Source organism: Hippoglossus hippoglossus, chromosome 4, assembly GCF_009819705.1.
Source record: "Hippoglossus hippoglossus isolate fHipHip1 chromosome 4, fHipHip1.pri, whole genome shotgun sequence".
NCBI classification, from domain to species: domain Eukaryota; kingdom Metazoa; phylum Chordata; class Actinopteri; order Pleuronectiformes; family Pleuronectidae; genus Hippoglossus; species Hippoglossus hippoglossus.
This window is the reverse complement of record NC_047154.1, coordinates 18142420-18169188: the sequence shown is the minus strand read 5'-3', so window position 1 is coordinate 18169188 and position 26769 is coordinate 18142420. Positions and strand designations below refer to the sequence as shown.

General features: G+C 40.6%; 1 protein-coding gene across 2 annotated transcripts in view; it reads left to right on the top strand.

Annotated features, from left to right (window-relative positions):
• Positions 1-26769, top strand: part of LOC117760416 (adhesion G-protein coupled receptor D2) — an 85592-nt gene that overhangs the window by 54176 nt on the left and 4647 nt on the right. For both annotated transcript variants that reach the window (XM_034583431.1, XM_034583430.1), the window contains exon 24: positions 12876-12958. In XM_034583431.1, the coding sequence (XP_034439322.1) occupies positions 12876-12958 (83 nt within the window). The remainder of the gene's footprint in view (positions 1-12875; positions 12959-26769) is intronic.

The window sequence follows — 26769 nt, the reverse complement described above, 5'->3', positions numbered from 1 at the left end:
CAGTTTTTATAGTGTGGATGTGATTGTACTCTTTATTGGTTTTGACTGGTGTTGCAGGCCACTGACATCCGGAGACGTGAAGCATGCTTTTGGAAGAAAAACAATGAGACACCGTTGCTGTGGGAATTGACATCACATTGACAATTACCACGGCCGAATCGCAGACACTGGAGGCGAGGTGTGCGTGTCTGTGTTGTTGTGACAGAGAGGTATTTGGCCTCTAAGCAGCAGCTTGTGTTCAATGTCTCACTGATGTAAAGTGATGTGTACTAATTCTACATCTGCTCGAACCAAACAGGGCTTGAAAGTTCAGCCAAGTCCCGAAAAAAAATCACTTCCTCAAAGTTCGTCTTATCCTTCCCTTTTTTTTTGTATTTTGAAGTAATAGACAAATAAGTGGATATGACTTTTGGGTTTTGTGTGTGTGTGTGTGTGTGTGTGTCGACTGGGATTTGGATTGTTGGTTTGGCTGTTTAGAGGATGTGTGGCCCTGAAATGGGCTCTTGTCATGTGGGCTGAAGCTTTGAGGACTTGATTGTAGCCTCACAGTGTAAATACCCAAACAAACAGGCAGCGGTCAAAATGTGTTATCGGTTTGCCATGTATTTACATTCCTCATCCTCTCTGGTCTCCCTAACTCTCCCTCCCACTCTCGGCTTTGTTCATTTGAATTTACTCACAGACACAGTCTCCATCCATTCATTTTATTGACATAGTATGTGAATGGTATTAGTAATATTTATAAATCAAAGTGTCATGACTATAAAAGACCTGCTGACAGGAATTAAGTTTTAAATTGTCAGTTAAAGCACTCCTCGACTATTTCTCACCGTTGTGTGAAAAATCTCGAAACCATTCTCAGATCATTTGAAACACTTAAACAACTGTGTTTCCCTGCACTCGTACTACACTCTGGCATTTCATATTCATCACAGCCGATGAAACAAATCCAAAGATGAAATATTGAGCCCATTTGCTTGTTTTTAAGTGACTTTAAGCGCAGCTGTTTATGCATATTCGCCCAGCCGCTAAGAACTGCACCGTGCTTCTGGAATTTGTTTTCCACAGCTGTTCTGCATAACAGCACCACGCTATCACGCACCAGCGGAAGTCTGGTGAAGGGGAATCTATTCATAATTCAAAGAAACAACACGGCACAAGCAGTGTTGTTGTCAGATATAACAAATTGAGGAGCAAAAGAGTTGAATTTGTATCTGCTTACGGAGGTTGACTGCATTATACATACTGCAGGTGCCGCTGAGTGTGTGGTAATAGGATATATGATGGATGGCCAAGGCGCATGGGCTCTCATTCCTCTGGGTTATTCATCTATTTATCTGCTTATTTATTTATTCCTTCACCCAGAGAGACCCTCACAAACTCTGGATTTGCCTAAGGTGCAATAGAACCTAAAAGAGCCTGACCAGTATGGAAATGGGGTTGAGCACGGGAAGTTCTCTGTGGAGGATGTGTCAGGTGTACTGATGTCTGTACTGGTGTTCACTGGTAATGTAGGTTGTGTAAGGATGCCTGCAGTTTGTGTAATTTCATAGCTCTCAGAAATACATGAAATGCATTCAAACTTGTTATAATCCCAAGTTTTTGTCTCTTGAAGGATTTGTTTCTACTTCTGCCAAGGTGCGTTTTCACCCTGTTGGTTGGTTTGTTAATTTCTTTGTAAACAGGCTTACACAAAATCTACCAGACAGATTATTACATGAACGAGTTGTAAGATGTAGTTTGTGTCAAGGAAGAATCCATTCATGTCTGTAGTAAGAATGTGCCCCTGTTGTCCAGATCTGCGACAAAATGAATGGCTTCTTTCTTGACACGTCCCATCCCTTCACTGAGTTTCATGGAAATCTGTTTAGTAGCTTTTGCGTAATGCTGCTGACAAACCAACAAACAAACAAACAAACAAACAAAATAGAATGGCACTCATTGGTGTGCATACCTCCGCCAATGCCCTGCCAAGTGACACCAAATTGCACACACTCGTCAGATATGCCCAATTTTTTCATCTAAATCATAGCATTTTTCCCTGGGAAATTTGTGAAAATATAAAACGCCTTATCTTAGCCTATGTCCCATCGTTCCACCAAGTTTTCACAGAAATCAGTTTTAGCGTTATCCTGCTGACAAGCAAACAAACCAACCAACCAATTAACAAACCAACAAATGGAGAGCAGTGAGCACATGATGTAAAGTAGGTAAAATGAGGTAAAAAAACAAACCCAAAAATAAATTTCCTGAACGTGAAATGAAAGACCACATTGTCACAAAGTCAAAGCAAAACAAGGTTAAACTAATTTGTGTCACTTTATAAAATTCTGTACGACATATTTAAAAAAATATTGGATTGAAGCTGTTGTGTTGTAGCAGTCAGCCGTCCATAACGAGACCGAACCTACAGGGACTCATGGGACACAGAGTTAGCAATCAACACACCTCTGATCACACACTATCGTTAACTAACTGCCTCTCATGTTTAACCCCGCCGCTGCTCCCCTATCAAGGATGTCAGTCAAGGACCTGCATGTGCCCTGGGGCAGGTCACCTCCCCTGGGCCAAGCTGTCTCATTGTACTGCTCCCCTGGCCGTGCCATCACCCATCACTCCATCTTAGTAAAAACACAGTGTAGAAAAATACAAGTAAATAGTCGATGAATGTAAATAAAATACACAAACAACAATTTTCTGCAAGTGTGTTAACGTCGTACTAAAACATTCACCTGCACCAACATCATGCAGCTGCTAACATCTCCTCCAAACCAATATCAGCACCTCCACCCCCCCACCCCCACGGAGCATTTTTTTTCCTCGTCCTCATCTCAAGAGCCCATGGCAACGACATAGTCTGCAGCTTACGACAAAGCAAAGTGGGGAAGGGGGAGGGCGGAAGGGGTGGCGGGGGGGCGTTAGGCTGTAGATCAGGGCAGGGAGGATGGCGGCGCGACCAGGGGGTGACAGGGGAATAACATCCCTTTCTCCTCAATCGACAGGGACCATAACTCCTGCCTCTCCAGGGACAGATTGAGAAAGGCAATAGCCCTAGGGGCTGTGAAGCACGCATGCTTAGGAGAATTGAAAGTTAAAAGAAAAACGCTGTTTGCCGAGCCACTTCCACTGATCCAGCCGACAGCACAGCTCTTCACCGCTGGAATTGTCTTTCTTCTTCTTCTTTTTTTTTCTTCTCTTGAGGTGGCGATAGAAAGGCCCAGGTGGCATACTGTCCATATACTTTATCAAACAGTAAATCTTCTGTAGTATTTTCCCCATTTTGTCAGAGTTTTCTGGACTCATTGAAGTTGGTCGGAGATTTGGCACATCTTTCTTTTTCAGTGATCTGAGGTGTGGAACTCAGTTAGTCTACTCTTGTTTTTGGTGGGGAAGACTGTTTAGATAAACTAGTTTCTATAGAAATTAAACTTTCCCTGAGACTTGATTGTGGTGAGTTTGCATAAAAGAGCACAAACTATGTTTTTACAGACACACACACACATCGGTGGAATTTATTCTCAAAATGTACAATTCTCTGCTTTAAATTGGAGGAAATATCTAATTTTAGCGACTCTTAGTGGTGGAATCGAAAATACACACTGTCACAGAGACATAGACGTCACATAGGGGGAAAATATTTTTCAACAAGATGTCAAAAACAACTAATAAAACTTAATTATACTATCAAAATAATATGTCGCTACAGTATCACTTCTAGAGCCTTTGAATTGGCAGGGTCACTTCATATCACTACTGCCAGTTTTGCTTGACCCACATTTTTTCAAGAAAATATCAGATAACACTGTCTGGCAATTATTTATCAATTTTGGTCTCTTATTTTGTCTCACATCATGAAATTATAAAAAGTCATTTAACTTTTCAGATATAAAAGAAGTATAGAAGTATATTTATCTATAATGAATCTCATTTTAATGTTTCTTATACAGAAAAAAATTTGAATTTATTGAAATATCTTGAAAACGTACTATTCTTTGTGAATTTAAAAATGAAATGATCCTTCAGATGTTTTTATTTAAGGGTTATTTGCTCAGTTAAACATACTTAATTTTATTTGCAGGCTGATGGATCCCGTTGATTAATTAAACGCTTTCTGAAATAACACGTTAAGCTGTCATTTCTGTACATGTCCCCAGCAGTTGGCTGGTACACATCTAAACTATGTTTTATATAATATTTAATCAGCTCTTACTGACTTTTTGTTGTGGCGTCCTCTGCAATTTGCAATTGTACATGCCAATAACGTTCAGTGCTTCCACCCTTCAACTAGAGGCCAAAATATTATTATCTGCAATAGAGATAAAAAAACATTATTTACGAATTCTCCTCCATTCAATTTTACTTGTATGGCACCAAATCACAACGTACATTATCTCAAGGCACTTTATTCAGTAAGGGTTGAGACCTCACAGTTTTAAAACGAGAAACCCAACAGTTGGCACGATCAGCAATTACTTGGTGACAGTAGAGAGAAAAAAAACTGTCTATTTAATAATTGTGGCGAGCATAAAGGGAACGATAGGTGGGTCAGGAATTAATTAAGTCTCACCAGAGCTGCTGTAACTAACTCTGAAGTGTACGTGTAAAACTTTCACCGAACGCCCTCTTAGATTGCATGTGTGTTTTCACAGTGCTGATGTAGTGTCATAAAGTTCTCTGATTGATTCAAGTTATAACCACAAGTGATTAAAACTAAGTAAAGATGAGAGAAAATGAACGTCTCGCAGAATGTATTGATAACACTATAAAACGAGCGTGCGGTTGTGTATGGACGTGTAGCGGCAACGTAGCAGCTTTTATGGCCTGATCAATTTTACAGTGGCTTATTGAGTAGCTTCTAATGCCCCTTCTTTATTTTCAGTTGTAACCTGCAGATCGTCTCGCACGTGTCACGGCTCGACAGAGAGAGAGAGAGAGATAATAAATTTTAATACATCGTCTTCGGAAAATTACACATGCTTAATCATTGATTTTTATTGTTTCATCACGATAACATTATCCCAGCGGGTGAGGGCAGGCGAAAGAGCGGCTCATAAAAGAAAAGAGGTTGAATTAGATGTGACATTTTAAAGAGGGGAGTTGACATAATGAAACGATGGCGTAACCAACTTTGTTTGCACTAATGTACAATGTATTGATTTTGCCGTGTAACTGTTATATCAATAGACAGTTTGATGCTGTAAACATTTAAACAAGTGGAACCTCCCACCAGCAACTTTTCTCTTCCTGTTGCCGGTAAATCAACATGTCTGTTTGTTGGGAGAATAGAATAAAATCAGTTTGACTGTTTGTTCCATTTGCCAAGTACTTAAAAAGAGTGAAGAATAATTAAATACATACTCTTTTTTTTTTTCCTAGAGAGATGTCCGGAGGTAAGACACATTTTTCCTAGTCGCTCCACTTATTGGAATCATAATAATTTAAACTACAGTCACTTCCAGCATGTTGTTGGTTTCTCTGGCAGCAATAGATCATTAAAAGGGCATCAATCCCTCGACAGCCAAGACAGAGAATAGAGATTAATCAGTTATTGATTGATTTATCCTTTCATAAGTTGAACTCTTTTCTTCCTTTCCCCCTTCTCTCTTTTGGTCCATTTGCATCTCCTGCATGTCCTTATTGAAAACACATTTTCTGGATTTATTCATCATACCCTCTCTAATATATCTTCAATGCTAATGTACATATTAAGTTTGTTCTACTTTCATCGCTGTCACATCCACCATAATTTCACCTCAACAACTAGAGTGCAAGAAAGATAAAATTTGAATGTGTGCGCACCAGGATTTATCGCCTGCATATAAAAAAAATATCAGGATCATTAACGCCATGAAGCTGATGAAAGCTGGCAAACACTCACAAAATCTGTGTAGGTGCGCATATGCATGCATGTGTGTGTGTGTGTGTGTGTGTGTGTGCGTGCGTGCGTAAGAGATATGATAAGGTAGATTGACTTCTAATATAAATGGCAGAGATGTCTGCTGATATCCGTAAAGCAGTGCCCTTTGTGTCCCTGCCTGCCAGCTTCACTTAGTGTGTGTGTGTGTGTGTGTGTGTGTGTGTGTGTGTGTGTGTGTGTGTGTGTGTGTGTGTGTGTGTGTGTGTGTGTGTGTGTGTGTGTGTGTGTGTGTGTGTGTGTGTGTGTGTGTGTGTGTGTGTCTGGTATAGGGTATAAGAGAAGTGAGAGACTCTTTATGTTGTTACATTAAAACATACAAGAGTTGTATTTCTTTGCGTTTAAAATACTTCATTGCTGGATGTTTTCATAAATTTTTCTGTGATTTTATATTTTGAAAGTACTTTACTTGTGTTGTGGGGACCTATGAGGACTCTTTATATGTTATTACATTATAACAATTTTTTTGTTAACATGGCATGTTTGGTTAAATTTAGGTAAACGTTAACATATTGTACGAATATGGATAAGGCAAGTAGTAGTTTTGCTAAAGTCTCCAAATCTATGAAATGAATGTAATGTGCTCTGAATTGTGTGTGTGTGTGTGTGTGTGTGTGTGTGTGTGTGTGTGTGTGTGTGTGTGTGTGTGTGAGAGAGAGAGAGAGAGAGAGAGACAGGTTGAGTTTGGGTGAGTGAGGGAGCAAGTGGGTAGACCAGCGCACAGCCTTTACACACATTTCTTCATGTACATTCAGTCCCTCTCTCTCTCTCTCTCTCTCTCTCTCTCTCTCTCTCTCTCTCTCTTGCTCTCCCTCTGTTACACACACACGAGACTAATAAAACACACACACACACAAACATACACCGGGGCAGGCAGGTTAGCCCTCCTCCACACAGGCACCTGCTCCGCTGAAGGTGAAAGAAGTGCTCACTTGAGCTCATTGAAAAGTAGATGTGACAGTAAATTTTTCAGGCCCTTGTGAGATGGGAGATCTTGTTATAGCAGTCAGGATGGGGGTCAGGGCAGTGGCTGCTTGATGATTGAGGAAAAGAGAAGTAAATTCATTCTGCTTCGGGCACTTTGTCAAGTGCCAGTAGCTTACCGTTGAGAGCCACTCACCCATCACTGTGTTACGGCCCCAGAGGTCACCTCCAGCGCCATAAATCTGCCTCGCCTCCTCGCCTGCTAAACCTATTGCCTTCCCCCGGCTGAGCACGAGCGGGGAGAGAGGCTGCAGCTGCTGCTGCTGCTGCTGCTGCTCCTCATAGTTACTCAAATGAACAAAAGACAGAAGGGGGAATATAGATTCTCCTTCTGAGGCTGCTGGTGGTGGAAGAGCAGTACACCTGGCGCGTTGTGCCCCAGAAGTGATGTGTGCGTTTTCGACTAATGGTTGTGTTGTGTTTTGTGTGAGTATGTGTGTGAAAGGATGGAATGGATTTCAAGTATGCATGTTCATTTTTTGGGTGGAATATTTTGTGTCTTGCAATAGAAGCTTGCATGTGTTTGCATATACATTTTTACTAGAAGTCATACAATATTTTGTGTGTCTCGAGGAGGGGTTGTGCAGCTTTTTCAAATGCTTTTTTAGATTGCTTAGAATATGAAGTTAACATGCGTGAGAAGTAAGCTCAAACTCAACATTTGTTGGATTTGCTCTTCAGATGTTTTTGCAGACAAAAACTAATAATAATTTGTGATAGTGATACCTGTCTTATATCATTATCCACCTCGTCAGCTTCACACTCCTGCTATTCCCTCTCCACTTGTCTCCCTTCTGAGTTTGCATCCCCTGACCCATGCACCCGCCTGCTCCTCATTCTCAGACAGCCCTGTCTTGAACTTAATATACCCTGATACGCATGAGATCAACAAATAACACATGTTCTGCCCAATGTTCTTTGCAGCAGAGTGAGAACATGTCTCTTAAACCTCATAAAACAAGACATTTGTACACAGACGTAGCACATCCATATATGCAGCAACATTTTATGTTTATGTATGAAAGACTTGAAAATGTTTATATGTCGTATATGATTTTTATTCAAAATAACTGAGGTGCATGAAAAAATTATTTCCACTAACTTCCTAAACTTTGTTACAAAAATAACTTCTGTAGACTTAGACTTGCTGTTTTGCTTCTAATGAAGTATTTTGTATTTATTTTTCCCATTAGTAACGTGTGCAAATTTGCATGTATATGTTCATTGCACTAAAAATAATGCTTTTGCTCTCAAAGATCCTCCTCTGAGTTTTAATTAAATGGCAGCAGATGTGCAGGTGAGGGAGATCATTATCATTCAGGAAGAGAAAAGAACAACTATCCTGCTCTTTTAACTTGCTCATCAATCCACTCAAGCTGAAGACCCACATGAGAGGGCAGAGAGACGGTAAAGATGAGGAATGGCAGACAGGGAGATGAACGACAAATAAGGCATTGCAAAGATAAGCAAGAGATATGCAAAAAGAAACGATAAAATTCTGCAGTTTATCAATCTACTGAACAAAGTGAAAGAGTACTGGAAACTTAGACAGTACAACCAGTGTCTGTCAAACACTGTTTCCTAACTGTTGGCTTGCACAGTCTAATATCACCTTTAATTCCACATGTGTCGTGCTACCCTGCATCATCCAGCTCTGCATGCAGTGCCTGTCTGCAGCTACACAAGAAGAAATGGTTTATTGCTGTGATACACATGAACAGAAGGCCACAGTGGTGCCACATTTTTGAAACGGTGCTGATTTCACTTTGGGCTGCAGTCCACCAACACTGGTTGATGTTGAGCCATTTCTTCTTCTGATGAAATGTAAGATTGGTGTTTAGAAGATTCCCTCAGCTGTTTTTTTTTTTGGGGGGGGGGGTTCTTCACTGTTTTAGCTCTGCCAACACACTCTCTAGATTTCATCAAAAGTTATTCCAATATACAAAGGAAGGGGAAAAAATATGCTTTCTATACTTCATGAAGACCAGAAAAGCGGGGAAATTGAATTTTAAGAGTGTGGGTAGGGCTTCAGTTACAATGCTAAACCTCATATTTTTTCATAGGGCCACACAAAAACAGACACCAACCTACGCAATCCCCCGGGGATCTGTTCTCTCTTTTCTAAATTGATAATTGAAATATCGTGAAATTATTGATATGCTTTGCCATATGCTAACATTTTTCCAGGATGGTGGTATAGGACTGAAGTCAGAAGAAGGAAAAATAATCTGGGTCTGGTGCGGGTGTCTGTGTGTCTGTCTTTGTGTGTGTTTGTATGTGCGTGTGAGTATCTTGTTTTTTTTCTTCTTTTTGCACATGTTTGTATGTCCACATGTGTACATATTTTGAGTGATCGCTTCTTTCGGAAGTCATTGCACACTGTAATTACACCTGCTCCAAATATGTGTGTGCACATGCATTTGGCTGCCCGTGTGTACATATATGTTTGAGTGTGTATGTGTTTGCACGTGCCTTTTAAGCTTGTAGTGTACGAACACCAGCCTGCTTTCAATATAGCCTCTTATTAGGGGGTGATTATCCTGCCTGCATCTGGCTTCTCTCAGCCGATGACTGGAAGTTGGATAGGCCAGGGGTACCCAGGGAAGAAAGGAGTGAAAACTTCCTGGACCCGGTTTTCACCCTCCACCCCTCAACTCCAATATACCCCACAACCTCTCCAGAAACCACCAGAACAGAACACTCGGAATCGGGGGGGAATTAGGTGTAAACTATCTTTGCGCACAAGACTACAAGACTAGAAGTTCCCAAAGTTAAGTTTTACCTAAAAGATCTGCACCTACTAGTGTCTGTCCTGAATTAACCCTGAATTAAGGATAAACACTTGTAAACTTCCTGTATTTGTTGTTTAGTCTTGCTCATTATGCTTTAACAGACATTTTACTGTCTCCTCTCATGGCTGTAAAATGCTGTTAAATTTAATTTGGTCCAGGTTTGGTTAAAAACACAGTAAAATAGTATTTCAGCTATCTGTGGATGATCATTGTATTTGTGTATGTTGACTACAAGCTGATGGGAAGAGCAGAAATATTCCAGTAATGTTCCTGAACTCTCCAACCCACTAACTACAGCTTCTCTATAGAAACTAAATATATAAAGAAAATAAATATAGAAATTATGTTATTTATCAAAATGTATCAATTCTTGCACAGAAAATAAATTAGTCTTGGTTTCAAAAACACAGTTGGCAAACACATTGATCCTCTTCCAACAGACCGGTCTGCACAACTTCCTTCTCGCACACCCCTCCTAAACGCCAGTGGAAGATGCAGACTGATACACCTTGATCTAAGTAAATACTGTGAAGCAGAAAAAAGAGACGAGGAAAACGTGAAGACAAAGCAGAAATAGATAGTGGACTGGGGTGAAGACAGTGCAGCAGGATCCCGAGGGCCTGGCTGGGGACTTTGTAAGAACCCATACATCAGCTGTCAGCCGATGAACTTCCAAAGAGTCACAACAGGGAAACACAATAGACTGGACAGATGGTCGCAAACAAACTGCAGAGGGTTTGATGCTATTAAAAGCTGTTTACCTCATGCCAGAGGCCCGCAAGTGTAGTGGATGCATTGTGTGATCATTTCTGAATGACTGAATGTGTGTTTGACTGCTTCGCTTCTGGAGTTTCATTGAACCCTCTGGTGTATTTTTAGCCACCAAATGACCATTTGCAGACTCGACTAAGACGTGCGAGTGTCTTAAGTTGTTTTCTCATAATTAAGATGTAATCAAAGGCGAGACGTGATGGCGAAACACAAACCGTATGATGATTGATTTGCGCTCGGTGGACTCCAGCCAACTCCGTAGGCCATGACGAACTTTTGGCTGATAACCAATAACCAGACAAACATAAAGAAAGACCCCCCTCCTCTTTCCCTGTTACTCTCTTTCCCCCTCCCATCCTTCCTCCCATCCTCTCCTCCTTCCGCTCCGCTTCATCTGCTCTCCTAAAGAGAGGCTCTGACACCTCAGAATGATGAACTCCTTCAGCGCGCTGACCTTTCTCCTTCGGACTAGTCACCCGCCCTCATGCCCTCTTCCATGTAGATGAGACAGAGACAGATGAAGATATTCTGCAATGTCCGTGCATGCATGGGTGTCAGTGAAGGGGGGTGGGGTGGAAGGCAGGAGTATCGTGCAGTGACACAGTGAAATTAGTTTTGGTGTTGGTGGATGACGGCCGACCCACCTTCAAATCAGCAGTCAACCAGGGAGATTAATCCAGACACAGGAGGCCTGTTGGAGAGCAGTCATGACAGGCCCTGAACGAGAGGAGAGAGACGGGCAGGGGGACAGACAGATGGGGCGCGTTGCTTCACGACAATGATATACCTGCTGAGATTGTGTCCATATATCTACAGTATGTGTGGAACTTTGAGGTTTAACATACAGATTGTTAGACTGCCGTGGACATGAATAATGTAAAGACCAAGTTTCTCCACTGTGGAATATATAACATTTGTATATTACTCTGAACTCATTTATGATTTCTATAGGTCCAGTGACTCATTTCCCTGGTTAGAAAAACAACCAACCCAAACAGAGCCTCTTAAATTGGTGGGATTAACACAATTATTTTAATTCCATTTTATTTGTATTGCTCCAAATCATACATTATCTCAAGGCAATTGACATTTTAAGATTGAGACCTTACAATAGTATAGAGAATCCAACAATCCCCACAACGAGGAAGCACTTGGCGACCGAGGAGAGAAAAATCTCTTCCTCTAGCAGGACCAGACTCGGGGTGGGCGACCATCTGCCTCGACCGGTTGGGGTGAGATTAGAGGGAATAGGGAGAGAGGAGAGGTGGGTGACGAGGGGTGAGAATAGAGAGAATATTGTTAAATTTAAATTTCTTTTTCATGGTTGTTCGCAAAATAGTTTTTGGTTTGCACATCGATTGAACAGAAATATGAGACAATGTCCTGGAAAATGCGTTTCAGCAAGGGGAGGTTGTGATCAGAGATAACCGAGGGGTAACACTGGTGTCCATCAGTGGTCATCTCACCAAGTATCCTTGAACAACCTTACACTACCTGCTCAGACAGTGTAAGACAATCCAATGGGAGCATCAGTTAAATCCCTAACATGTAAAATTAGTTGATGAATATGGTATATTTAGCTATTCTCATCGTGCCTTCTTTGTCTTCTGCTCCACTTATATAATCCTTTACCTCTTGTAGCCTCTTATTCTGTCTTGTTTCCATCTGCAGTACAATAGATCAGTGCAAATTACAGGTCACATAGAGGGAAAAACCTGATGAATTTCATGTGATCGTGGATCCTCAATTTTCCAAGGGAACCCTTCATTTATATTTAATGCTTCAGTTACAGATACATGAGAAGAATACTGAGGCAAAGTAGCTAAATTTCCCTCTGGCCCTCTCCTTGCCCACTTCCTAGAAACTGCAGCATTGTATTAATAAGGCGTGGTCCCTTTGTGGGTCATGATTCTGAAATTCCATAAGAATATCAGCCACTTGTGTATTTAACTAATGCATTCATCCAAGTACATGTTTGCTTTGACATAGAACACAGTAAGGCCACATCCAGTAATTCTTGGATGACTCTTGTATCATTTCCTTTCTGTTATTTGAAATTTGAAATATCAGCCCAATGTTGTGATTTTTCTGGGGAAATATTTGGTTTGTAAAATAACCATGAAATTCTGTCATGTCCCATCAAGTTGAGATATGTAAATAACGGAACTTTATATGTTTTCATTCATTTGCAATATAATTTTAGGATAATCCCTACTCACTTACTCGCTCAGGGGGTGTATCCTTGTCTTTTTGTGTGTGTGTGTGTGCATGTGTGTATTCAGTTACTTTTCAGTGGAGCTGAACACTTTTGGCAGCACTGACTGGCAGAGCTATCTGTGTGTGTGTGTGTGTGTGTGTGTGTGTGTGTGTGTGTGTGTGTGTGTGTGTGTGTGTGTGTGTGTGTCTGTCTTCAGGTCAGCTGTCCATTCCTTGTGTTCCAGAGAGACTGGAAAATCCCTCGAGCCAACCCTTCAAAGGCACTCATCAGCATGGAAAGGTAACTGACTCCTGACACACACATACACACAGCAGGGTATATATAAGTCGCTCCAGTGGAACGCGGAGCTTTGGGTAACGGGGCCGGGGGTGAACTGCGGCATTTGATCTTTGACTTTCGGACAAAAACAGACTAAACTCCGGTGTTGAACTGTAACTGTGTTAACACATTCAACAGCAGCAGGTTTGATAATTCTCACTGTCTGACTTAATACAGTGTAGTTTTGTTTTAGTTCAGTTTGATTGAACGTAAGGACTTAAAGAAATACACCTAGAAAAACTTGTAGTAAATAAATAAGTTTATGATATATTATTAAGTACAATAAAATATCTTAAGTAAATTAATTACTTAATATGTAAACCTACACTTTTTGATACTTATACTTGTAATTATTACATAAAGAGGAATTTAAAAAAACGAACTCTGAATTATTGATGCTAATTAATTTAGTCACTTTATCAATTTTTTTTAATTGTATACTGTTAAATAATGAAATAATAATTGAGTGAACTAATTGCTTTTTTAAAATACAACTTGTTGCATTTTGTAAGTTTCTTTCTTTTTTTTAAATCTGTTCTTTTTTCAGACTTCAGATTTTCCAAATTATTGATTTTTGTGAGAGAAAACTACTTACAGGGCTTAGAAGGGGTCACTCTCTCGCTCTCTCTCTCACACACACACACACACACACACACACACAGCTGTACTTGAATAACTTACTCTCCGCTGAAATAAAACGAAGCCTCCAATGACCTGATCAGACTCTGCATATCATCGTCCCCCTGGTGGACAGCAGTAGAACCACACCACCACACATCCTTTATAAAATGTGAATTTATGAAAATATTTAAACTTTTGAGTCACATGTTGTAGAAAATCTATAACTATGTCATAATGAAAAATGTCAAATACTATATTTCTCTTTTTATTAGAATTACAATTACTTTTCGAAAGTATGGGTGTATTTTGCCTTTTCTTCGTCCAGACAGAGTCAACTCCTTTGTGTTTAATAATGTTTCAGTACCTTGGTGAAGGTCACATGAGTTATTGTAACGAGAGGGGAGACTGTTGATGACTTAACATTCAGAGGTGGTTTTTCAAAGCTGGTCATAATCTCACTTCACCTCCAGTCCAGTAGTTTGTGGTCCTGAAGCTGGTATTATAATAATTTAGTTGAATCAATTAATCAATCTCAAATTGTGTGAATACTTTTGGATTTTTTTTAAAATATTTGTGTAGCGTTGATTATTCAAGCAAACAGTTCATTTAATTTCACAACAGAAAACATAATATTTGGGAAAAAAAGAAGAAAAAAATAGTAAAGTTACTTTATATATGTATTTTTATATGTATATATATTTTTATATGCAATATAGAAGGTAAACAATTTTTGCCTTGAGACAAATTCGACTAAATACCAACCACACTTTTTCAGGGGGGGTTCCACTTTCTCTTTCTCTCTGCCTCTTTCACCTTCACCGAACTGCTACTGCACAACAACTTTCAACTGTCGTAGCGCCGACGTGATCGAAGCTGACTTTGCTCTCCACCCAGCTTTGTTTTTCTTCGCAGCTGTTGGGTGGTCCCTGTCCCTCTCTCTCTCTCTCTCTCTCTCTCTCTCTTTCATTCTCTCTCCCTCTCTCACTCCCCCCCTTCTCACTCATTGTCAGGTTCACAGCGTCTGTTTCTCTTTGAGTGCTGTGGGAGCCAGGCATGGCCCGAAACTCAATACCTGAGTATACACAATTAAGTTCACACCAGAGGTTATTGGGTGGAAGTGTGGTCTCGTTCCACAAAATGTGCGAGTCAGTCAAAGGATAGAAGAGGGGGTGTGTGAGTGTTTATGTGTGGCTGGTTAGTTGGTCAAGGTTAACTAAATGACGGGAGGTGGAGGTGGTGTGTGTGTTCTCAGGGCGGTTCTTTGGTTTCAGCCCAGGCCAGAGTTGGAGCCTCTGTCCTGGTTGGCTGCTGCTGCTGTCGGACACTTTGTCTGGACAGGTTGTTGCGTCCAATCATAATCAAACGTGAGGTTTTTGTAAGTGTGGTGTTTGGTTTTTTTGCTGGGTTTGCGTCACGATGTGACTTGTTTTGTTGTCAGGCCTTTTTCTTGTCTTGTGCAAAGTTTATGTACTTAAACTTTTCACCAGCAACAAAGCTTGATCTGTCAAAACAGCGAGGCATTGTCTTCCTATCAGGATAAAAGCATAATACTGTTGAATATGATTGTCGATATGTCCTTAGCTCAAGTTTTTTTCTATACACTCTAGGATTTATCAGAAATGTTCAGTGATAGACTTTTCAAACCTTTTAATTACTTATTGATTTTTTTAAATTTGTATTTGCTCAAAAAACAGAAAAAACAATAGTCCTTGTTTCACCGACCTGGACTCACCCTAATTGACCTTCCCAGCCTGTTGAGTGTTTCAGTGTTGGACAAGTTAGCCACAGCTCCCTCTCAGTACTGCTCACACGCGATTGGGAGTCCCATGACAGGCCAGCTGGAACCTCCAGTCCACACACACACACACACACACACACACACACACACACACACACACACACACACACACACACACACACACACTCACAGAGACATATACAGACACAAATCCTCCATGGATCCACCACTGGCCAGCTAGACTGTCAGTCGTTCAATGGGAGGGTTTTGAATGTGGGTGTTAGTGTGTGTGTGTGTGTGTGTGTGTGTGTGTGTGTGTGTGTGTGTGTGTGTGTGTTGGGGTGTTGTTGGGGCTTCCTGTTTTGGCCTGTGTGTGCTTCAGACTGCTGGTGTCGTGTCCGTCAGCTTTGGGACTCACAAGAGATGTGAAATATAGTTCAACTGACATGTGGTTTTTGCAGCTGATATTTGAAACTCACTGCAGACTAATGAATTTTCTTCTGAATAGCTTATCAGCTCTTAAAAACAGGACGAGGCAAGTTTTACTATCAATTATTTACAAGCTGTTGATTAAAATTCACCATAACACACTGGCGTAACTGGACAAACTATAAAACCACATTTCTCCACCTGTGGTCAACAAGGAATTTCCATCATATCACAGATACAAAATCAAGTTAGCATTTCCAATTTGTAACAAAAGGCTAAATGCAGGTCAGGTATATAGTATTAGCAAAAATATATGTATATCAATGCACTTATATTCTTCCCTATAAAAAAACAGGCTCTTCAGCTCTGTTTGCACCAAAGAGATTTGGTCTGTTTAGTGTAAATGAGACCAAAGAGCGTTTACCTCTTAGTGGCAAAGTCTTGAATCGGGTTAATCAAAATCAGTCGTATTTTAAGAAGCATAATCTATAACTCTTCACACTCCTCTATCGTCACACACTAATGCACTTTAACATATGCACAACGTAAATGTCTCACACACACACACACTCACACACACACGTTCGGGCCTCTTCATTAGAAGTGGATATGTCTTCGGGGGGGAGCAGCAGTCATGTTCCATTAATCCAACGCAACCAGTGGTGATTGATCAATTAGCCCTGCTTAAAGCTGGGGCTCAGGCTAATCAATAGCACTGATCACCAGCCAAAGGTTTTTCATTAAGACCTGCTGCTCTGCATGAGTAGACACCATTAGCATAGAGCAAATGGGCTGTGAGGAATGCAAATACTAGAGTGAAAACACACACACACGCCACATACAGTAGGTTCCCCTCCATTTCGTGTTTTCATGGGTGATTAAAATCGTTTATTTTAAAGTTATAGTGTGTGTCATTTAAACCACACATCTCTGTTACCTTTTAAATTAATCTGAAATTTTTCTTTTACTACATGATGTAAAATGTAATGAAATAAATTAACATGACATCTGTACAAATTAGAATTTGACTGGATGATATTTTAGTGTAATCAAATTTAAAATTGTATGATGTGACAACACCACAAACTGAATGCTTAAAATATTATAGGTAGGTATTATAAGAAGTGATTTCAAAGAGCTAAATTATTTAATGAACTAAAATAAATGGATGTGTTGATCGTTTTAACTGAATTCTTTCAAAATGGTGTTGGTGTATTAATCAGACACGTGTCAGTAATATTTCAGTATTGTTTATTGCAAAGTATTTTCTTGAATTAAATTATGGGTGGAAAACCAGTAACATTCACTGTGACCATACTCACACAAACAACTCTCATAATCTCAGTGTTTCTCAAAGACTCTTTGAGTGACCATCAACACATGGCCTGTTCATTGTAGGATGCTATGAATAACAGTGTCTGCTAAAATGTTGTATGAGACAAACATTAGTCACATAATCTCCAAATAGTTTTTATGATGCCACAGTGAGCGTGTCTCACACTATTTCCCTTTCGGCCCGCTCACTATTTAATCCTCTTTGTTGGTTACCTGAAAAACAGCGGATGTCGCTGCGCCACAGTGATATTTCTGATCTGCGACCCCGCTGAACCCACGGGATCATCTATAGCCCTAAACACAAAAACACCACTGACAAACTCACCTTTCTCACCCTTTCCGAACCCTCAGTGGGGCCGAGGGCCATTGTTTCACTTAAACAATCCTCATTGAATTAAAATCTGGCCGCACGCTTTGTTCAGTGAGGCTGATGCATACTGCTGTCATGGGTCCTATCGTTAATGTGCCATCACTGCACCTCACATCCTCAGCAGACACAGGCAGCGCTGAGTTTATTTCCTCCATCTGTAGGTATATGTGTGCGCACATCTGGGTTTGTGTGTGTGTGTGTGTGTGTGTGTGTGTGTGTGTGTGTGTGTGTGTGTGTGTGTGTGTGTGTGTGCGCGTGCGTGCGTGCGTGCGTGCGTGTGTGTGTGTGTGTGAAACGCTGGTGTGCAGTGTGTGATACTGTTGATGGGGTAAATGAGTAAGAGAGGAGGTTGGGGGGGGGGGGGGGGGGTAGGTCATTCTGTGTGTGCGTTTGTTTTTGTGTGTAATCGTGTTAAATCATTCAACAGAGAGAAGAGCAGATGCAGATTGTTTAATCTGGTGCTTTGGTCACTGGTAGATTCACATAAATCTGTCTCATGTAACAAAAAAAGTCTAAAAGTGATCTAATGTCAGACTGTAACAAAACACCAGAGGTGAGGGCGAAGAAGACGATAGGAAAATACTTCATTCTTTATTCATTAGTCAAAAATATCAGCTAATTTTAGTTGTTAGCAACAGGAAATGTGTTCGAGTTAGACTCTTACTTAATTTACTGTTAAATTTGTGTATGACCCACTGGGATTTTGGGTGACATGTTGACCTGAGTCTTTATTAAAAGGCCTCACAAACCATCATATCTGTTAATTTACTAAAATGAAGCACTTGACAACACAATACAAATTAAATACTTCCTTTGTTCGACTTGTAATGTAAAGTTTTTGTCTAGACCTCTTAACCTCAATCTGCAGGCTGTGTTTGTATTGCATTGTATGACAGGTTTATTCATATAGTAATACATAATAAATAAAACAAAAAGTTGTGCATATTAATGTTAGAACAAGGTTCAGGTTTAGGTGTTTAAGCCCAGCCCTGAGTGGTTCGGTTGAGGAATGCCTTCAATAGGAGATGCTCGTGCGTGCGTGTATGTGTGTGTGTCTCCATGTATTTTAGCGGAAAGGAAGGGAGTTGGTTGCAGAGATACTGAGGCAGACAGGAAGAGATCATCCTGGTGTTACCATGGCTGAGGTTGAGCCCTGTGGCTCCACAAGCCCATTCATAGTACACACGCAGGTTATCCCTCAAGCATACACACACACACACACACACACACACACACACACACACACACACACACACACACACACACACACACACACACACACACACACACACACACACACACAGAGATACGTGAGGACACTAGTACACACAAAGTTAAAAACATGAATGTGTTCTTCCTCATGTCCCCTCATCACCAACCTTTTACCTTCATAGTATTGGTTGTGTGTCATTTTCTCCTTTTACCGTTCCATTCACGTGTCACTGTACGTTCAAAACCTCAGTAAATCATTCAAATGTGTCCACCCAGCCCAGCTACACACACACACATGCGCACACACACACTAAAACCATTTGCACTGATGTTCAAAGAGTTCGATGAGTTTTTCGCTGGGATGGCATGGCAGCGGAATGATATTTCCGTGGGTGGGTGGGTTGGATGGATGGATAGATGGACGGATGACACTGTATCCACCCACCTTGGGGAGAGGAAGTCCCTATCAGAACACAACAGGAAAGAGACAGAGCAAAAACAAGCGCATGTCTTTTTGGACATTAAATCACTTCCTGTAGGGCTGTGGGCTGCCTCCCCCACCATCCTCAGCTTCCACCTCCCAGCATAGTTGAACCACCCTTTTGGCAAGACAGCGAAATTGATCAAATCTGTGAACTCCGATGTGTGTGATGTGCACATCTCCTGTGAGAGGTAAAGTGACAGGAACACATCTCCTGTGTGTTGTTGTACTGATGAGGGAAATACCTGATGAAGAGAAGGAGCTTAAAACCCTGTTTAGAACAACTTTATTTTGTATCTTTTATAATACGAAACACCTTTGCTTCTAAACCAGCCTATAGCCTGCATATATATATATATATATATATATATATTGTGTTATATATATATATATATATATATATATAATGCGGTGCAGCCTGCCAATCTGATTTATCACTGTGACTTGCAGATGTGATGAGTATCATAGGATGCCATATAAATCCGTGCACCCTGACAGATCACAAGCCCTGAGTGGTTCGACTGCTCTGATCTTCATCCAAGAACAAAACAAAGAGACAAAAAGGTTTATCTGTGGTTGTGGCTGCAGGAAAAGGCCATTTTATTGATGACAGGAAAAGACAATGACACCAGTTTCATTCAAAACACAAACACAATCCTCAGTGGGCCTGGCTTGTCTTTTTTTTCCAGGTTGTGTGTGATCTTGAAATGGAGACATCAGGCATCGTATACAATGCACATATGGGAGTAAATCTCATACATGTATCAAAAGTGCCGCTCTCGCACAATGCTCTCCACATCCAGGGCACAGCTGTAAAAAAAATATGACTTCCTTCCTTGTAGGCAATTTCCTGTTTATGTCTGAATGCAGGTCAGGAGAGGGGGATAGTGGTCTCTACCTCATCCACCGTCATCCTTCCCCAGGTTTGACCTCTGTCCAGATGATGCAGGATCCTATGGATTCCGTCGCTAAACGAAATATGCACAGCTATCTTTCTTTTTCCATCTTAGCACACAAAAGGAAATATATCCACAAAATAAAATCAGTTCTACTCTTAATTATGAACAAAAGAATGGCACTCAGTGGAGTATACCTCCGCCATGGCCCAATAGTCCGCTTATGATACCACAATTAAATTCACTAGATCTATATTTTTATCTGGACTCGCACCTCATGCCATACACTCATTATTTTCATGAACATACTATCTCTCAAAAAATTCCTGGAACTGCAGTCAGATGTGGATCCGCACCAACCTTTAAAGGGTTCTTCCCTGACCTCTTCCACATCTTTCCACTCATTTTCATTTTAGTCCATCCAGTAGTTTTTGCGTAATCTTGTTTCCAAACAAATAAACCAACAAACAGGGGTGAAAACACAATCTCTTTGGTAAAAAGCCTCATCTACAAAACACATAAAAATGAGTATAGCCGCAAAGCAAACACACTCGTGATCTTATTTGCGTTTTTTGTTCTCTGCCAGGTTTAAGAGACCCCCCCCCACCCCCTCCACACACACTCTCCCCAAAAATGTCTCAATTGCACACACATGGATCTTCTTGAGGCGCCCAGTTTGTTTCATTTTCTGCTGATTTGCCTAAAACAGGCAGCGACTGCTGCTGTGAATGTTTAATTTAAGAGCTCATGTTCCCCTCTTTGTGCAGAGGTTGGAAGCGTGGACAGGCTTGACAAGGTAGGGGGGGGGGGGGGTCCAATGGTGATGTTGGGGCAAAAGGGGGGATGGCTTGTGGAGACCCGAGGTCTCTGGGCGCAGTCATTAAGATGGCTACTCGGTTTAGAGATGAGAAAGCATGCCCTGCACTCTGGGCTCATTGAAGATGCTCCCCTGCCTACGTGGAACATCCATTATTTATGAGTTTTTACAAATTCCAACTGACATTTTCATCAGTTGTGGATGTCTGTTTCTGATTTGGTTACGCTGGGTGTGGCTGTCCTCCCCACCAAGAGGAAAATATTGGTTAAATACAACTGTTTGTTATTGCAAAGCAAGGATTTTGCAGTTGGGTGCAGGTTTGTTATTACTTTTACATCTGTGCTTATTTTGCTTATGACACACAAATATAGGGTATGTATCACCCCTGCTTTAAAAGTAATATCTGAACTACTGGATTCAGTTAGTTCTTTTAATGTAGAACTGTAGTACCTAGTGTCAAACTCGCAGCTTGAAGCTACTTTTAGTTTTTCAGATAATTTTTCAGTGAGTTCTCTGGACTGCACAGTTGAGTTGAACCACTTCCAGACACCAATGACCAGCCACGTTCTAGCAGGAAGTGTTGTCACTCTGCTGCCTACGACCCCAAACTCATTGGTCCATGGATGAGCCAGTATTGATCGGACCACTGCCCTGTGCTTTGGTATTCAGCCTCGGGCTTCATGCAGCCTCACCTCAGCCTACATCACTCACCTTACATTAGACTCTGAGCTTGATATACATCGATCTGTTAGGCTCTGCTACAGTCTTAGAGAGAAAACTTGTCAAATGCCAGTTAACATGAGATCCAACAGAAGACCACACACTTGCTGTCAGTCTTGTGTTCGGTGCTGGAAGTCGATTCAATAATGCTGAAACAACTGATATACATGTTTGTTTTAAGGAGGTGATCTGTTGATCTGGCAATCTGGTGAATAAACACCTGATATGATCAAATACTTTAAACCAATCTCGTAAATCATTTAAAAAACATTAAATCGCTGTATAGTTCTTTTAAACCCAAGTAAGATAAAAGCAAAACATAAAAAAGTGATTTTTTTGAGCAGTTGGAAACTTCAACACCACAACATGACTTTACACCTACATGGAGTATGAATTAATTTATGCCAAGAAAAAAAGGATTAAAACTCCCTTAAGAAAGCAAAGCTGATAACAGAGAAAACCACTAAATTCATGGTGCTGGACAACCAACCAATTTCGGTTGTAGAAAATGTTCAGTGTTGTTGTTTTATCGGCCATTTTGAGCCTTGCTACCAGCAATTTATTGATGACACAGATAATCAAATACATCTGAGTGTGCAAATTCACCATGAAATGCAATGCTTGGCTTCACAACAGCAAAGTCAAGTAAAAGAGGAGTTTTTAAATACATAGAAAATTGTAAAGAGGAAATTCCATGTCAATTTAAGAGAATGCCTGTATTGTCGTAAAAGCATGAATTACCTTGGTGTTGCCAGTTTGGGATTCTTTGTGCGTGCCTTGCAATTCATTGTGAACAATAGCCTTGTATCACATCTTGCAAATGATGCTCTCGCTATCAGCATAAAAACTGTGGGTCACTTCAAGCACTTGCCACCTGCGTATTCACACTTAAAGGACATTCAAGTGGAGTTGAATACACCGCTCAAGCACCAACAACAAGTTGTACGAACAAGGTTGAACAGTTCACTTTACATGATCGAGAGTCTCGTTGCACAGAATTGGGCTTGAGTGTAAATACAGTGGAGCATGCGAAATAGTGGTGGGGCACTGGAAAAGACCATCGCAGCTCTGGCCCAGAAGTATCAGAGATGTGGATTCTGAGCCATTATACTCAGTTGTGATGCTGCTGGATCCAAGATACATTATACAGACAAGTATGTGGGGTCTCTGTTAACTTTGATGCGTTTGTGTGTTTGGAATTTTACTTTTGCACATTTAATGGCCGTGCAGTTCATTTCAACCACCAGCTTACAGAATGGGTCAATGGCTAGTTTTCAAGAGTATCAAAAAAAGTTTTTATCGTTCTAGGTACATACATGCAGAACCTCAGAACATACAAAGGATCCAGTAGTGGAAGAAATAATGAACTTGGAAGAAGAGCTTCATCACATTTAAACATTCGGGAACATTAAATATGTGCAAAGTAAAATCCCTCTGCACATACACATAATATTTCTTTCTTTCTTTTATATGCTCCAATATCTATGCACAAAAAAAAACTTTTCACACATTTCACAGCAGTAAAACTTTATTACACATTCATACAGTTCAGTAAAACGTTTTTGTTTTATAATTTCCCACATTAACATGGACACAAAAGGTGATGAAATTAATTTCACAAGCTTAAAGCATTAATGACCCTTAATTGACTCAATACAGAACCTTGATTAGATTCAGAATGTTTTCTCGTTCTTTTGTCACCACTTCTGATCTTGTAGGAACAGAGTCGTAGTGATTTTTTTCCATCATTTTTACCTTGAAAGAAGAGACTTGCTGAGTAGCTGCACTTACGTGATTGTCTATCACACACAGCGATTGTCTAACCCAGTAGATTTCCAGTAGAACCCAATTTCTTCCCCACTCATTTTATGGCAAATGTTGATGGTAATGTGTTGTTCATGGATGACAAATATTGACGATGTTCCTTTGACTTTGGAATCTTAAAGAGATTTGAAAGATGGACGGTGACTTTTCGACATAAGGAGGTGTATTGTGGAGACCACTTTGCCAGTTGGTTGCTTGGCAGACACAAACAGTTGCATCCAGGTATTCAAAATACACAGGAAGAGGTCTTGAATGTTATTATCATCTCATAGAGCCTGTTCATATATCATCCTGCGCTCATCTTTAGACAAGTACTGAAGCAGTGAGATTGACAAACTCTATGTCGTCCCTTGTTGGAGTATGAGTATGGTGTCTTAAGTTATTTGTTGGAATGGATCAGTCCAAAATAGGGGAGAGCATCTCTTGTCTAGTTTTGGTAGTATCAGATGACACCTATAGTTGCAACGGGAAGACCATTCAGTAATTCGGCAGTTTAGTCAGATTGGAAACAATGACCTGGTTGAGAATCTAAAATGGCAGAACACGCCATTTCGGTCTCATGGTGCGTTTTTTTTAGCTGCTTTAGCAACCAGGACCAGGCTTGGTCTTATCGTGATATCTAACAGAGGATCGGCCCACACAAACGCCGTCCCCTAACAGAGAGCACGAAATCCCAATAACCAAATGTTTACCTGATTAAACATTTAGGTGATTGGCAAAACTATTGATTTAGTAGATTTGATCCCGGACTTGTCAGGTCCACGTTGATCAGCGCGTCCACGTGATGAGAGGCAACCTTTCCTGTTACACTTACAAAGAGTTGATGTTCCCCTAAGATCTTCACTGGGGCCAATATATCCTCCTTTTTCATCTACGTTAAGGGCTATGATGTTCATTTATAGGAACCTCTAGTGCAGTGTGAGTGCAGCCTCTGGAAATGGACCCAGCCTCTTAAGAGTCTTTGGCAGCTTCCAGAAACTGTTGCCATCCCAGGAGAAGGACAGCAGACTAAATAACCCTGGAGAGTTTTGCATCAGAGTGACAACGTTAGAGCAGCTGTTTGCATCTGAAGGCCTACCAGCAATTGTCCGTGTCGCTCTGAAGCAGAGAGGGAAAGAAAGGAGGCGTGGAGGAGGGGGACAAGATGGAAAGAAAGTTTCTGCAAGAGTCAGCCTTCAGAAGGATTTTGATAATGATCTCACCAGGAGATATTTGTGCAGAGACACTTTATATCTGTGGACGCACATGCAAACATTAACTCTTTAGTTTTGGTGTTAGGTGTGGGATGCAGTGTGTGACACTCAAGGATGTAGAGTATTGGATTTATAATGTAGATGTATTGCTTTGATACCTCTGCTTTAGGAGATTATGCTTTCAACCCTGGCCATTGGTTTGTTTATTTGTTTACACAAAAACTGCTGAACAGATTTCTACGAAACTTGCTGGAAGGAGAAGACATGGGCCAACAAAGAACTCCTTTTGTTTTGGTGTGGATTTAGTGTAAGTCCAGGGTTTCTTCTAGTAAATGGTAAATGGTCTGTATTATATAGCGTGTTTCTAGTCTTCGTGACCACTTAAAGCTCTTTAGAGTACAGTTTTGCCTTTCACCCATTCACACACACACATTCATACAGTGCATTAATGTGTTCTTCTGAGTGCTCTTTAAAATCCGCAGTGTAAACAAACACTGATCCGTTGCTGACAGTTTGGGAGTTAAGACAGTTCAATGAAAAAACGCTCACATTAAGACATTTAAGATAATGTACGTCACCTCATTAGGCAGCTGGTGGAAACCGCGCAGGGCCTTGATGGAAAGCATTCAGTCTTAAGTAAAAGCAGCAGCCAAATGATTTGCTTCCAGTGTTTGATGCTGGTCATTCAGCTCAGTAATGTATATGCCACAAGAGCTATTGTTAAGATAGCATTTACCTGTGTGCTTACTGGAATTGATTTCCATAGATACATGTAGATATGAATAGCTACAGATAGATCCTGTGTGTGTGTGTGTGTGTGTGTGTGTGTGTGTGTGTGTCTGTCTCTATGTGTGCGTGATTGGTGATGATCCCGTTCTTTGTAGGTTCCTGAGCTCTCGACAGTAGGTCACAGCTCAAGGCTGCCAGTGGTCCTGTCAGATTAAAAACATTCTGGTTTTATGTGATGGGATCTGAGGCCGCCACCCTGCCTCATTTCATGGTGCTGGCTATACATTTTACTGTTTGCCTGTCAACCCGAGTACGAATGAACACACACAGACCTCACACCCTTTCACTTCTTCTCATCTATTCTGTAGTAAAAGTAGATTTTTTTGTGTTGAGTTTATTGAAAAGATGTGTGTGTGTGTGTGTTTATGTGTCTTTACGTGTTCACACTATATTACAGTGTTGGTAAATCTGACATCTGGGGAAAATATTCTCAATAAAGTACTCAATGATTTTAAACTTAATATTTATTAGTAATTATATCACTAGAATTAAGACTAGAATAAGTTTAGTGTTGTGGTTCGGCATATGTCATTTGTCTTCAGTTTTTTTGTGTTGCTTGTCTGTTTGTTGTTGTGTTGAAAACTATTTCTTATTTGTCATGTAGTGATTGTGGTATACAGTATGTTCAGACCCCCCCCCCCCCCCCCCCCCCCAGGGATGCTGTATCAAGGAGTTCATCCTATGAAATATATTGGATTATATTTACCTCCAACAAGGATTTCATGTTCCTTTCCTCTCTGTCTGTCATTAGGATTACTCAAAAACCACTGAACTGATTTCTATGAAACTTTGCAGAGAGGTGGAGCACAACAGCTGGAGCCTCAATTTCTTTTTTTCACTTTCATTAACATGGCAAGACTCTCATTATCCTTGGCAGTCTGAGCGTTCTTCTAGTTCCTGTAACGTCACGCAACAGTTTCTTAGAAATGAACAGGAGCAGACTGAGTAGTCCAATTAGTTTGAGCACAAGGAAGTTTGAAGACATGTACCCACTTGTCCTGATATTGCTGTGGTGGAGGTTCTGCTTGTTTTCCGATGTTAAACTTCAACAGTAAGCAACTGTCCAGTGGACTGGTAAATGAATAAGTAACTTCACAGTCAATTTTAGTGACATGTAGTCTCTCAAACATTCTAAATCCCCTCATGTTCCTACCAGTTCTGCTTCTCGCTTTAATTTAATTGTTTGAAAGTTTTCAATTGTTGTGTCTATTTTTTTTTTTTTTAAATGCCTTGAAGTCAAACCAAAAACCTAATCATTCCTTTTGCTGTTTTTACATAGGTAGACGTTCTCTTTACTCAGTATTCTGTGGCTGATGAACAGTGTCGTGACATTCAGGTTGTCATGTT